Here is a 14,232-nt window from a genome sequence, read left to right on the forward strand (position 1 = left end):
GCTGAATCAATTCTTGTTATATAAAGGTATATATATATAAATCGAAGTACTGTTGTAAGTTACAGTAGGCCCTACTTTGTAAAATCTCGAGTGCGCAGGGCTATTTATAAGAACAAGCATACCCAAGTTTCTTTTGATGATTCACCTGCTTGTGTGTTATAATATTATAGGGAGAAATACGTGTGTACTGTCGCACTTTATAGTAATCGTCGCACTTTGTAATACCTGTCGATATTTGTAACAAAACTATCCTATACTTTGTAATATTACAAAGTACGATGATTATTACAAAGTGCGACAGTAGGCTTACGTACGTCCTGGTGTCTTCAAACTGACATGTTTACTCAATATAACAATTAAAACATTTGAAAATTACTAGCATTCAGATTCTAATTTATTAAAATGTATCATTCTGTATGGACTAAACTAATAATTCACTACAGTATATTTTATATGAAATATGTCTTTAAATATACATATAAACACAATCACTTTAAATTTGATGAAATCTTAGTAGCAAACTCAAACATATAAAAGCATAATAAAAAATAAATATATAGTAATAAAAAATACATACTTTAACATTAGGAGTAAAAAAAAAAATAGTTTTTTATTTACATACATAAGATGATATGCCAGTTTTCATAACAAATTTCTGTTAATTCTTTGTAATAGACAAATAAAGATACTATGACTATGACTACATAGAGATCCAATGAGATAATCTTAAATACAAAACTACTATGGTACAATGTTGTAATAAAGGGAAAATGTAGAATCAATTGTGGTCTGATTGTTGTGATTTCCAGTTCTATTTCTGTAGCATATTTATATATATTACTCAATGGTTGGTCAAGTTATGATTGGGCCTGGGTGCTAAACTACACTTTTCATCTCTTAATTTCAATGTGGTGACTTCTGGGTGCTTTAAACAGAAAATAACCTATAGTTACAATACCAACTGTCAATTACCAAATAACCTATAGATACAATACCAACTGTCAATTACCAAATAACCTATAGTTAAAATACCAACTGTCAATTACCAAATAACCTATAGATACAATACCAACTGTCAATTACCAAATAACCTATAGATAAAATACCAACTGTCAATTACCAAATAAGCTATAGATAAAATACCAACTGTCAATTACCAAATAACCTATAGATACAATACCAACTGTCAATTACCAAATAACCTATAGTTAAAATACCAACTGTCAATTACCAAATAACCTATAGATACAATACCAACTGTCAATTACCAAATAACCTATAGTTACAATACCAACTGTCAATTACCAAATAACCTATAGATAAAATACCAACTGTCAATTACCAAATAACCTATAGTTACAATACCAACTGTCAATTACCAAATAACCTATAGTTACAATACCAACTGTCAATTACCAAATAACCTATAGTTACAATACCAACTGTCAATTACCAAATAACCTATAGATACAATACCAACTGTCAATTACCAAGCCAATTTGGTCTAAATAAAAAACCTCTACTTTCACCTATATACAATATTTATAACAACATAATATCAATTATCAGGGTATAATGCCTCTACCTTTTGATTACGTAGGCCTCTATGTCCACACACAATCTGCACAGAAGTATATAGAGAATTATGGAGTGGAGAAGATATGCCAACTCTTTAGACAGCAAATCTTCAAAAGGTTGTCTGGAAATTATAAAAATAAGAACAAAACAAGTCAACTACTTGATATGTGGTTAACCATTGCTGTATTTCCCTAAACTACCGTTATTTTGGTAATACTTCAAATCGGGTCTATTCTAACTTTTCTGCAGCAACAGTCATATTATTCTTTTTCAAATGTTCGATAAATGACAGCAACCTGTCTTCCCTTAGGATGCCTCTCTGTTCAAGATCTAGAATCACAATCCACTGGTTTTCACGTTGTTTCCTAGAAACATTATTTAGATGGATGAGCGTTGTTACATTGTCTTGGGAAAGCGTATTGCCGAAATCTATCAACTTCTGTCGGTACGTTGTAACAGTTGTTACATGATGATCGGATTCATCGAACGCGTTCTTCAGATATTTGTTATCCTCAAGAGCACCTTTGGTACCGGTGACATTGATGATATCGATAAGAACTTTAAAGTTGGTTACGTGAAGATGACCAGCCTTTTTCAATAAATTAAACAACTCCATGGTGGTGTCAGCCTTCTGTAGAGCATTGTAAGGCGTTATCAGATCTTTGCACAACACCTTCAGCATATCAAGTGAGTCATGCTCATCATACCAATTCGATACTTGTACCAACATTGTTTGAAATTTCTCCTTTGATGATTCTTTAAAAAAGCAATGAATAAGTAAAAACACAATATTTTTTCTAAAATATAATAGTTAATTATATCTCAACCGTAATAGTAATAGTAAATAATAATTGTTGACTATTTTTTATTTTTTAAAGGTATTCAGTTAAAATATATACAATAATTATGTACAATATGTATTATATGGATGGAAATTAGAAGAAAATAATATTAAATGTCTGGTGTTTTTAAATTTTCTTTTTAATAACACATGTATATTGCACCAATAATATTAATGCTCAGTATATCACTGGGTGGTTTAGAGTTTCTTATATGCCTATTAATATATAAATATAAACATAGTTACCTCCAAATGCCCTTGACAAAGACTCTGACACTGACTCTGGCTGTAACATTGGCTCTGGCTCTGACACTGACTCTGGCTGTAACATTGGCTCTGGCTCTGACACTGACTCTGGCTGTAACATTGGCTCTGACACTGACTCTGGCTGTAACATTGGCTCTGACTCTGACACTGACTCTGGCTGTAACATTGGCTCTGGCTCTGACACTGACTCTGGCTGTAACATTGGCTCTGGCTCTGACACTGACTCTGGCTGTAACATTGGCTCTGACTCTGACACTGACTCTGGCTGTAACATTGGCTCTGACTCTGACACTGACTCTGGCTGTAACAGTGGCTCTGGCTCTGACACTGACTCTGGCTGTAACATTAGCTCTGGCTCTGACACTGACTCTGGCTGTAACATTGGCTCTGGCTCTGACACTGACTCTGGCTGTAACATTGGCTCTGGCTCTGACACTGACTGTAACATTGGCTCTGAAGTTGGATTTGAATAATTATAATAAGTAAATATAAGAATATGTAAAAAAAGGAAAGAAAATTGCATAATATAATAATGACAATAATTATGATGAAGTAATTTGTATGACAACGAGCAAGTACAGACTTACCGGTCAAAAAAAATCGCTTGATATGAGCAGTATTCATATTCGTCCTTCTTCCACATGGAACAGAATCATTTTTCAAACACTTGTCAAGATCAATTAAGTGATACTCTTTTGGGTTACAAGCAGTGCATAACACACGTAGATTGTAGCCAATGCCCTCGTAGATATTGCAAACAGTTTTCAGTTGCTCCTTTAAATAGCTTAGTACCTAAAACATAAGATTGATGTGTTTACAGTATTTATAGATTTATATTACATATTACAGGATAAGTTTGTACATAACACATAGATTGTAGCCAATGCCCTCATATATATTACAAATAGTTCTCAGTTGCTCCTTTAAATAGCTTAGTACCTAAAACAAAGATTGATGTGTTTACAGTATTTATATGACAGGATAAGTGGATTACCTCCATGCAAACACTTGGTTCTGGTTTAAATATCAACTTGGTTTTTTTTCCATCACCTACTATAGACTGCACAACTTCAGTCCTGCGCAATATTTCAAGCTGCCAAAAAACAAAATGTATTCATTAACAAATGTAATAGCCCATCCTCTGATTTTATACTCTATACACATTTGAACATATTTGCATGGTAGGGGCATGGTGATCAGATTAAAATGTTATATATACTATTGTTACCTAAATGTTATGCTTTTTCTTTAAATAAAAATGTTATAGAACAAATAGTAATCAAATTCATACCTTTAATGCATGTGGTTTTTCCTTTTCATGGTAAATTCTGACAGAGCCTAAACTGACAGTGTGATTACTAAATTTGAAATCACTACGATTACGGAACACTTCTGAATCATCACTACCCTTTTCAGTCATCAATTCCAGGAATGCAACAACCAACGTGTTGTACACAGCATCAGGAAGAAAGTCTGTCGGAGTCAGATAAATTGATACCGTTTGTGTGTCATCTGCTTTGACTTTCAGAAAGTCTTTTTTGTCAACTTTCATTCGGCAGGGAACCAGGAATACCCGATTACCTTCTTCAATTCCCTGTTAATTTAAACATCACAATTACACATAAATTGGTATAAGTGATTAGTAAGAGCTTAATCAAAGAAACGATTAAAAGTTTATAGTTATTTACCAACCTTTGTCTTCTCAAAGAGCAAACGAAAAACTTTCATCAATTCTACAAAGACATCAAAGAGATCTTCATCTTCGTTTCTCCACAAATAACATAGTAACTTTTCCTCAAGAACTCCTTCATTACTAAGCTTTTCCCATAGCATCTGTAATTGCTTCCGATCTTCTGCTTTCTTCTGTGTACAAAACACACAGTAAAATAGATGTTATAGACCTACTGATGAGTTAAAGCAACCAATATAATACCAAGTTTCAAAAACTACATTAAACAGGGTCATATTATTTTACTCATGTGAAATCTAGTATAATATATAATATTCCATGCCTATATATACCTACCACTTTAATAGTTGGTGTAACTACTGTGATAACTTTTGTCAAAATTTTAATCATCCAGAGAAGATTTGTTATCACAATGTTTCTTAATTTCTCATTAGTGCCGGTATACAAGATTATTCCAGTGTCATTCAGATACATTATCACAGTGGTGAGTACATGTTTGGATATATTACATTGAGTTGCTATCTCAGATACCTTTAAAACACAAATGACATTTTAATAAAATGCTATTATACTAAATTATCTGACAAACAAATTTAGCATTAGTAAATACAGTAACAATGTTTTCTCCCAACTACAAGTCATATTATGCTTACATCAGGGAGTCTTATTTTACAACTAACTGGCTTCCATTAACTATTTGGGAATCTATTCGTTTTCATTTATTCGTTTATTCGTTTTGTTTATTCAATAAATATTCTCCACATATATTAAAAATACATACGAATAATACATATAAATAATAATAAAAAGTGAAGTACAGAGAGATTAGCCTATAGGAAGGTTAGCCTATACAAAGAGTCAAGTTTACTGTTTTGAATACATTGTTTTACATGACACTATAATGACAGCTGTTTTTAATGTGTATATTATTTTTGATCTGTATTTAATTGGATTTGTGTTGTTGTAGAAAAATGTTTTTGTGTTGAAAACCAAATTCAAACCTTACCTCAGTTAAGGTAATGCTTAATCTTGTTTTTCCAATTATTTGCAACTTTTCCTGTAACTCAACCCACTTTACAGGAACTTTTCTCACCATTTCCTTCATATGTCTACCAACGTTTCTCTTAAGTTTTATAATGCCTTCATGTGACTTTACAGTGTTATCCACCATGTACATTTCACGATCTACATGCTTGGCATACGGCATTCCTTTCATTGCATCAAACATCTGCATGAACATCTCCTCAGCCTTTATTTGACGAAATTGTATAATCATAAATTTACTAAATAATAAAATATGTTTGTTTTCTATCTTATACTACAAATCTGTTGAGCATATTGCAGGTTTAGTTTTGTTGAATAGTTATATAAATGTATACTACAGTTATTACCTTCATCTGCTTTTCTAATTTTGTGCCTGACAATTTGTCCATATGGGTAGCAACCAAACAGATAGGAGGTGACTCTATGCTTTTGTCATCAACAAAAACGGGGTTTCCTGAACCATGTTGTAACACAGTATGTTCATAAATAGACCTTACCCAGAAAAAATTCATGTCCAAATTAGTCATACCAAGCGATTCCTGAAATCAAATATGAATAATCAAAAAAGGATATTGAAATTACAATTTAACTCATTTGTATTAAACAAAATTGCTAAATAATACATTTTACTTACTATTGTTGAATCTCGTGGATTAGCTAGTTCATTCAAGTTGTCCATGACATTAAATGTAACACAGTATGATACTTTATTTGTGAGGAAAAACTGAAAAAAGTTAAGGGACCATTTACCTTTTCTTTATCTTAATTCCTTATTGTAATATTTACCTGATTCGTTATAACTATCTGTGGATGTCATAATGGTAAAAATGGTTAAATTTGTTTGGTTTTTTAGTCAGTACCATGAGAAAATTGTGCACATATGCAGTAATTTAATTTAATAACTGAATTTTATAATAAATTTCTAAAAATGCCGACATTTTTAGAAAGAAATGTCACTGATATCAGATACACCGTACTAGTCTACAATATTACATTATATCGAATAGTAATATAGTGGTAGTACTTTACAGAATAAGTAATTACGTATTCTTTAAAAAAAGCTTTCATGTACAAAACATACTTATTCAGGTGAAGGTTAGAATAATATATAAATGCATAAAGTTTGTAAAAATGGTATTTGGGTAAGAGAACACAGATTTACTCTGGTGGTCCTCCATAAATTTAACTTATAGGCTTACATTGTTTGTTACTACTTTCTATTTAGGTCTAGAATAAATTATAATAACGGAAGTGAACAGATGCAATTACTTGTATCTATATTAATACCCAAATAAGAAAAATCTAGTTTTAAATTCCAAAATTTCTCTTATGAATGTAATAAAAATGCCCCAAAATAAACATACCCTGTGTGTTATGTAGTAGTCTAGTTGACCAGCATAGTCCCATATACTAGTTATGTCACTCACATTTGCTTTTTCTTTTCCAATTATTTTCATCCAAATATTCAAAAGTTGACCCACAATTGTTGTATCATTGCTTTCTAAAACAAAAATTATAATATTTGTCTTTAATTAAAGACTGTGTGTATATGAAACCCACAAAATAGATTGATCAATCTGTGTTGTAAATCTGCAGATGATTTTAGAATGATTTTTTAATTCAGTAGTCTGTGCCTACCTTTCCCTAATTTCTTATCCACATTTTCTGCTAATGCATGTGCACGTACTTTCTTGGATAACTCAACACCTTTACAAAGCAAGACAAAAAAGCATGATCATAGACAGAGTGGTTACGAGTTAGAGAAAGAAATACAAATAGTAGGACCTACATTTAAAATAGAAATAAATAATTCATTCCTTTTAAACTTTGATGTAATGGGGTGCAAATTTATGGAATTGGTGCAATATTTCTAAAGACTTCATAATTTAAAAATAGAAAATATTTTAATTAAATTTAATGTAGAGTATATACATACACATTCTTTCTAACATTGTTCAATCTGTCTGTCTTTATACTATGTATGTAACTGAACAATGCTTTTTTTATTTGTTAAAGTTACGAGAGTTTGTTTGATGCTGACTCACCATCTACATCTGTCACTTCGTTCCACGTACTACAATCCTCCGTTGTTGCTTGAAAAACTGTAGTTGTTACGATACCATCTGTTGATGGCTCTCTGGAATTAAACCTATTATAATAATGTATGGTAAAGTGAAACATTATCATGATTTTAAAATAATCAAGACATATATTATTTACTGAAAAAACAGAAACTGTATAAATAATAAATTAAATAATCATTGTATAGTTTACTTTTGTAGAACTATATGCATTTAATAGTAAAAAAATCATCTAAAAATTCAATTAAATCTTCAATTCAACAGGAAATAATGTTTATTTGAATAAACAAACAGGCTTTCTATCAAAGTACTATCATTACTCATAGCGGTTATTTTTTACCTTTCACCAAGCATAGCCTTTACACAACTAGTCTTGCCAGCACCCTCTTTCCCAAGAAACATACATCTTGAATTCACAACTGAAATCTCACCATTTTGAAGCTCATCTTTGTATATTTTAATAGCATCTTTACCCTTGGAATATACTTCTGCTGGAACTAATAATTCTAATATAAAAATATCAATATAACATTTTGAAAATTTCAAATTTGAAATTCACTTTTTTATTCACACATAACATCAGCATACAAGATTAACATCTAAATCTAAATTATTTATCAATGTCTATTAATAGACATTGATAAATAATTTAATTGTTGTTTTAATATTTTTTATGTATTGTTCCGCAAAACATGAAAAATGAAGATTGATAAAAAGCCATTATGTAGTTTTAATCAAGTTATTTCCTGAACAGTCACAATGACATCCCACAGACAATTTGACTTTGAATAAATTTCAAATACTGTAAATGATTGCGTTCTTCGGTTACATTTTTGGTCAAAGTAAATAACTACCATATTTACCATTGGAATATACTGCTGGAACTAATAAATCTAATATTTATATCATTATCAAATTTAAAACCATGTCAAATAATGTTTTATTGTTCATAAAGAACCTCTTACAAGATAAAAATATAAACTTACTGTCAAAGTAGATTGCAATCTTGTTTTTTTCTTTTTCACTGATGTATGCATTTTTTTCTAAAATATTCACTGGTGTGTTTCCTTCCTATAAACAATTAATTAATATTTTAGTTTAGTATTAAGAAATAATATGAATTGATATTGGCTACTGAGCGGTACATAATCCAGACACCCATATCAAAAACAATCAAAAATCACTATTCTGTAGTGTATTCTAATAATGTGTAAAAGAGAAACTGCTAGTATGGTTGATATACAGACCCTACACCATTAAACCAATGGTGATTTCATGCTATCTCAAAGTCAGATTAAATAGCAAACTCCTTTATTGTATTTATTTATTATTAATATTAGTAATAGTAAAGCAATTTTACAAATGAATAACCATTTCAAAACTCATATTATCAATTTTTTATAAATATATTGGTATCTTTATCTTTATAAAAACATAGTGGTAAGGTTGTTAGGCACCCTTTCCAAATCTATTCGTGGTACAACCAAAATTTCCATATCTCTTCACACTACAATTAAGTTGTAAGTATGGGTGTGTGGAATTTAGTTCTTTCTTTTCTATTGGAAAGGAAATCGGCAAGCCATTGCATGATACAACCATACAAAAGTAAGAAGTCTACTGTATAAAGGCAATGCGATGCGATGAGTGAAATAATCAATTTATGGTACATTTTTATATATTTTATGGTGTAAATTATGTTATTTGCTTTTTGTTGTTATTATATTACAAATAGTTAAAGACTAAAAGTAGAACAGAAAAAATCTTTATATAATTATAATAATTATGAAGTTTTAAAAAAAACTAGATAAAAGATTTTTCTGACACATTAATAATTATACATTTTACTCTGTTAGGTTTACAATATATACTATATATTATTCATATTATGATATTATACCATTCTCAATGCAGTAATTAATCCTAATTACAGTATTTTTAATGATAAACTAGACACAAAAAGTGATTAATTGATTATCATTATCATGAGTGAGAAAAAAAATATGGTTACAGTTACTGTAACCATATTTTATAGTAAGTATACTGTATGTATTATTCAGATAATTATATGACTAGAATTGACTGGCCAAAACGCCTCAGATGCTATCTCCGGCCGTCTAGAAAAAAAATTTTGGACCCGGACCCCCCTAGACGATTATTTTCTCATATCGGCCCCCTCTTTATCAAAATCCTATATGGATAACAGCTATATAACAACCAATAAATGTATAGCAAAACACATCTCATCACAAATGGTAAAGTATACTGTGTGTATTCTCTTGCAACTTAATCCTGTAGTAAATTTGTTGCAGTTAAGTTCATTATAATTTACATCATTGTCTACGTTTGTTACAGTATCTTATAGTAATTTATACAATCTTATGAATCGTTATACCTAGTCTTAAAAATAATTGCATTTTGAAATGAGTAAATTATTTCTTTTTTGTTAATCCAATACAAGAAAACAAATAAGTATGTAATAAGTATGTGTAAATGTGTGTATGTATAGTGTCATACAGTAATTGTGTATTATTGTAAATAAAACAATTACCTTATTTTGCAATGACAATGATGCACCATGCTGTTGTATGAGGAATTCCACTATTTCCAAGGTACAATATCTATTACTCACATACAAATGAAGTGGAGTGTCTCCATCCTTGATAAACAAAATCGTAATCATAAGTTCAATAATATTGATAACAGCTATATAAGTAATTGATAAGTGCTAAATAGACAACCAATAAATGTATAGCAAAACACATCTCATCACAAATGGTAAAGTATACTGTGTGTATTCTCTTGCAACTTAATCCTGTAGTAAATTTTTTTTTTTTTTTTTTTTTTTTAACCATATTTAATGAGGGTGATCCATCCAGCTGTTGCTGATCATTAGGGACCCTCAGAGGTTCACAAGACAAACATATACACAAGATGCTCTACATAAACAAAGTCTTATTACAAGTCTTTGGGAGTGGGGTAATTTGGTCCTTAGAAAAAATCCTGACATGTGACGGGACTTGAACCCAGGATCATTGGAGTGGTAGACAAGCATCATAACCACCAAGCCACAACTCCACTGTTGCAGTTTAAATTCATTATAATTTACATCATTGTCTACCTTTGTTACAGTATCTTTACATAGTAATTTATACAATCTTATGAATAATTGTTATACCTAGTCTTGAAAATAATTTCATTTTGAAATGAGTAAATTATTTCTTTTTTGTTAATCCAATACAAGAAAACAAATAAGTATGTAATAAGTATGTGTAAATGTGTGTATGTACTGTCATACAGTAATTGTGTTTTATTGTAAATAAAACAATTACCTTATTTTGCAATGACAATGATGCACCATGCTGTTGTATGAGGAATTCCACTATTTCCAAGGTACAATATCTATTACTCACATACAAATGAAGTGGAGTGTCTCCATACTTGATAAACAAAATCATAATCATAAGTTCAATAATATTAATAACAGCTATATAAGTAATTGATAAGTGCTAAATAGACAACCAATAAATGTATAGCAAAACACATCTCATCACAAATGGTAAAGTATACTGTGTGTATTCTCTTGCAACTTAATCCAGTAGTAAATTTGTTGCAGTTAAGTTCATTATAATTTACATCATCATTGTCTACCTTTGTTACAGTATCTTTACATAGTAATTTATGCAATCTTATGAATTGTTATACTTAGTCGTGAAAATAATTTCATTTTGAAATGAGTAAATTATTTCTTTTTTGTTGATCCAATACAAGAAAACAAATAAGTATGTAATAAGTATGTGTAAATGTGTGTATGTACTGTCATACAGTAAGTGTATAATAGTGAAAAAAATTACCTTATTTTGCAATAATAGTGATTTACCATCGTGTACGAGGCATGCTATCAATATTTCTGAGGTAGGTTCTGTATCATACAACGACAAATACAAATGAAGTGGAGTGTTTCCATCCTTGATGAACAAAATCATAATCATAAGTTCAATAATATTGATAACAGCTATATAAGTAATTGATAAGTGCTAAATAGACAACCAATAAATGTATAGCAAAACACATCTCATCACAAATGGTAAAGTATACTGTGTGTATTCTCTTGCAACTTAATCCTGTAGTAAATTTGTTGCAGTTAAGTTCATTATAATTTACGTCATTGTCTACCTTTGTTACAGTATCTTTACATAGTAATTTATGCAATCTTATGAATTGTTATACTTAGTCTTGAAAATAATTTAATTTTGAAATGAGTAAATTATTTCTTTTTTGTTAATCCAATACAAGAAAACAAATAAGTATGTAATAAGTATGTGTAAATGTGTGTATGTACTGTCATACAGTAATTGTGTATTATTGTAAATAAAACAATTACCTGATTTTGCAATGACAATGATGCACTATGCTGTTGTATGAGGAATTCCACTATTTCCAAGGTACAATGTTCATACCACAAATACAAATGAAGTGGAGTGTCTCCATTCTTGATAAACAAAATCATAATCATAAGTTCAATAATATTGATAACAGCTATATTAGTAATTGATAAGTGCTAAATAGACAACCAATAAATCTATAGCATAGCGTCATTTCATACAAGTGTTTTTTGTAAAAAGGAAACGTTCTCTGTAAATCTAAACTATGCATAATGTATGATTCTTTTTATATACCTCATCAGTAGTTTTTAAAATATCTGGATGTTCCCTGCAAATGCGTTCAATTTTCTTCAAGTCCCCATTACGCATAGCTTGTTTCAACTCGTACCTGTCAAAATGCAAGAAATAATGCATTACTGTATTACCAGAGATTTGATGAGAATAACAGTTCATTATAATAATATTTATAATTTTATAAGAAAATCGTACCCTAGTGTTTTTTTAAAATTTTAATCTTGTAAATAATTATGTATGTTTACACTTAATTCAGCCAAGGATGTTTTTCAGGCACAGCCATAAATAAAATTATAAACACAAAAGAAGGAAACCATTAAAAATATAATAATGTAGGTTAGTAAACTCATTTTACATTGTTTTTCAATTATTATACTTCTTATACATTTCAGAATGAATATCTAGATGGTGGATTTATAATAAAATTTAAAAATCCGTCCGTTTCACTTATTCTGATTAGTATAAAATGAAATTCAAGTTTAATTATTTCTATATTTTTTAATGTTAGTGTATACATCGAGTCTGCTTGATTTGAATTAAAAAATAAAAACAAAATAAAACAACATACCTAGTATACCACAGAATTGAAGACATACTGCATCTACATTTACCTTTAATCGTGTGTCAATGACTAGAAAAAAAAAATAGGAAAGACAAGGTGAACATTTAATCTCTTCTGATAAAACTCTTTTTTTAACTCTTTTCTTTTTCTGATTTTCTCTCTGAATATATTCTTCTCTGGGTACTTTTTAGGCATCAGTTTCAGGGTTCAAATTGTTTTACTTTATAATCAATTATTTTTTATTATCAATAACACTAATTGTTTAGGGTTACTGATTATTAGTTTTTGCTAGATTGACCACATAAATAAATATTAACAAATAACTTTTGTCATAGGCCTACTGAATCAAACCAAAAAGCAATACAATAACTACTACTGTCTGTAAGTAACCTTTAGTATGGTACAAAAGAGGTACTATATATCCTTTCGTCTAAATGCCAATTTACACAGACGAGTGGTAACGGTAATAAAAATATAGAATCTTTGTTATTCCTTTTGATCATTTACCACAACGCGGAGTGGACGGGCGGTTTCCGTTCAGGATATATTATACGTTGGACAAGCTACGCGGTTTTCCGTTTACCGTCACCGTTTGTCTGTGTAAATTGGCCTTAATAGTACTCGATACTGAAATAGTGTATCGGACTCTTGTTAACAAACAATAGGCCTGTATTACCATCGTGTAAAGAATGACTGTACTGGTATTTGAAAAAATGTACCAACAATTTAACTACTATTATGCAACAGAAAAACTTACATATAATTACTGCACTTTCAGTAAAACTGTGTTACTTTTAAAAACTATTATTTTATACTTACATAACCACTGTTCAGGTAGAAACATTTACATAATAGTCATGGCGACAGAACCCGTCTCCTGGTGTTACTGATGAACTTTAGACTTTACTTTGGCTACAGTAAACTTTTATCTTAGGTAAAGATAAATAAAACATATTGTCTACAACTATAAACACCATGTTTACAAAACTTGAGGACTCAAGTTTTTATGTAATTCACACATACAATTTTTTACCTTGCCTGATCACCTGAGGGTACAGTTATAATGTACAAAAAACCTAATGATAAAAAATCTGTTTTTGTCAAATTTGTCATTTATACCATCTTTAAACAAGACCCTATTTCATTTCTTCTGCTGTAAAAAAAGATTTTTATTAGCATTAAAAGTGTAAAATAAAAGTAAAGAAATTAAAACATTAAACCATTACAGTATAATGGGAATTTTGTTTAGGAGGGGATGGGGGATATTTTTTATTTTTGAGGGAGGGGAATAGTTCTTTGAAGAGAGTTTTTGTTTGTTATTGTAGGCCTAATGCACACATAATAATCAATAATAATGACTACAAATACAATTAATATCAAGTGATAAAATACAGTAACAATTTTATTGTAAAGTTATAGATAATCTACTCATTAATTTCACTGATACAAATAGAAATGTGTTTTTAACAAATATATTTTGCAGAACATCGAGC

General features: G+C 29.8%; 1 protein-coding gene across 1 annotated transcript; it reads right to left on the reverse strand.

Annotated features, from left to right (window-relative positions):
• Positions 1–599: 599 nt before the first annotated feature.
• Positions 600–12,771, reverse strand: LOC140062070 (uncharacterized). Its single transcript, XM_072108113.1, has 22 exons — positions 12,746–12,771; positions 12,178–12,271; positions 11,883–11,990; positions 11,353–11,466; positions 10,831–10,938; positions 10,050–10,157; positions 8,488–8,572; positions 7,842–8,007; positions 7,466–7,569; positions 7,059–7,127; positions 6,785–6,921; positions 6,055–6,144; positions 5,768–5,959; positions 5,383–5,625; positions 4,713–4,907; positions 4,379–4,549; positions 3,978–4,280; positions 3,681–3,779; positions 3,274–3,478; positions 2,666–3,139; positions 1,462–2,334; positions 600–943 (listed from the first exon to the last, which is right to left on the reverse strand). The coding sequence occupies exons 1-21, from the start codon at positions 12,769–12,771 to the stop codon at positions 1,808–1,810; spliced, it is 3,618 nt and encodes a 1,205-aa protein (XP_071964214.1). The 3' UTR covers positions 600–943; positions 1,462–1,807.
• Positions 12,772–14,232: the final 1,461 nt, after the last annotated feature.

Source organism: Antedon mediterranea, chromosome 11, assembly GCF_964355755.1.
Source record: "Antedon mediterranea chromosome 11, ecAntMedi1.1, whole genome shotgun sequence".
NCBI classification, from domain to species: Eukaryota; Metazoa; Echinodermata; class Crinoidea; order Comatulida; family Antedonidae; genus Antedon; species Antedon mediterranea.

Coding starts and splice junctions, on each gene's coding strand:
- LOC140062070 (XM_072108113.1), bottom strand. CDS start 12,771: ATGTCTTCAATTCTGTGGTATACTAG. Junction 12,272..12,745: donor TCAATTCTGTGGTATACTAG/GTATGTTGTTTT, acceptor GCATTTTGACAG/GTACGAGTTGAAACAAGCTA. Junction 3,140..3,273: donor CAAGCGATTTTTTTTGACCG/GTAAGTCTGTAC, acceptor ATCCAACTTCAG/AGCCAATGTTACAGTCAGTG.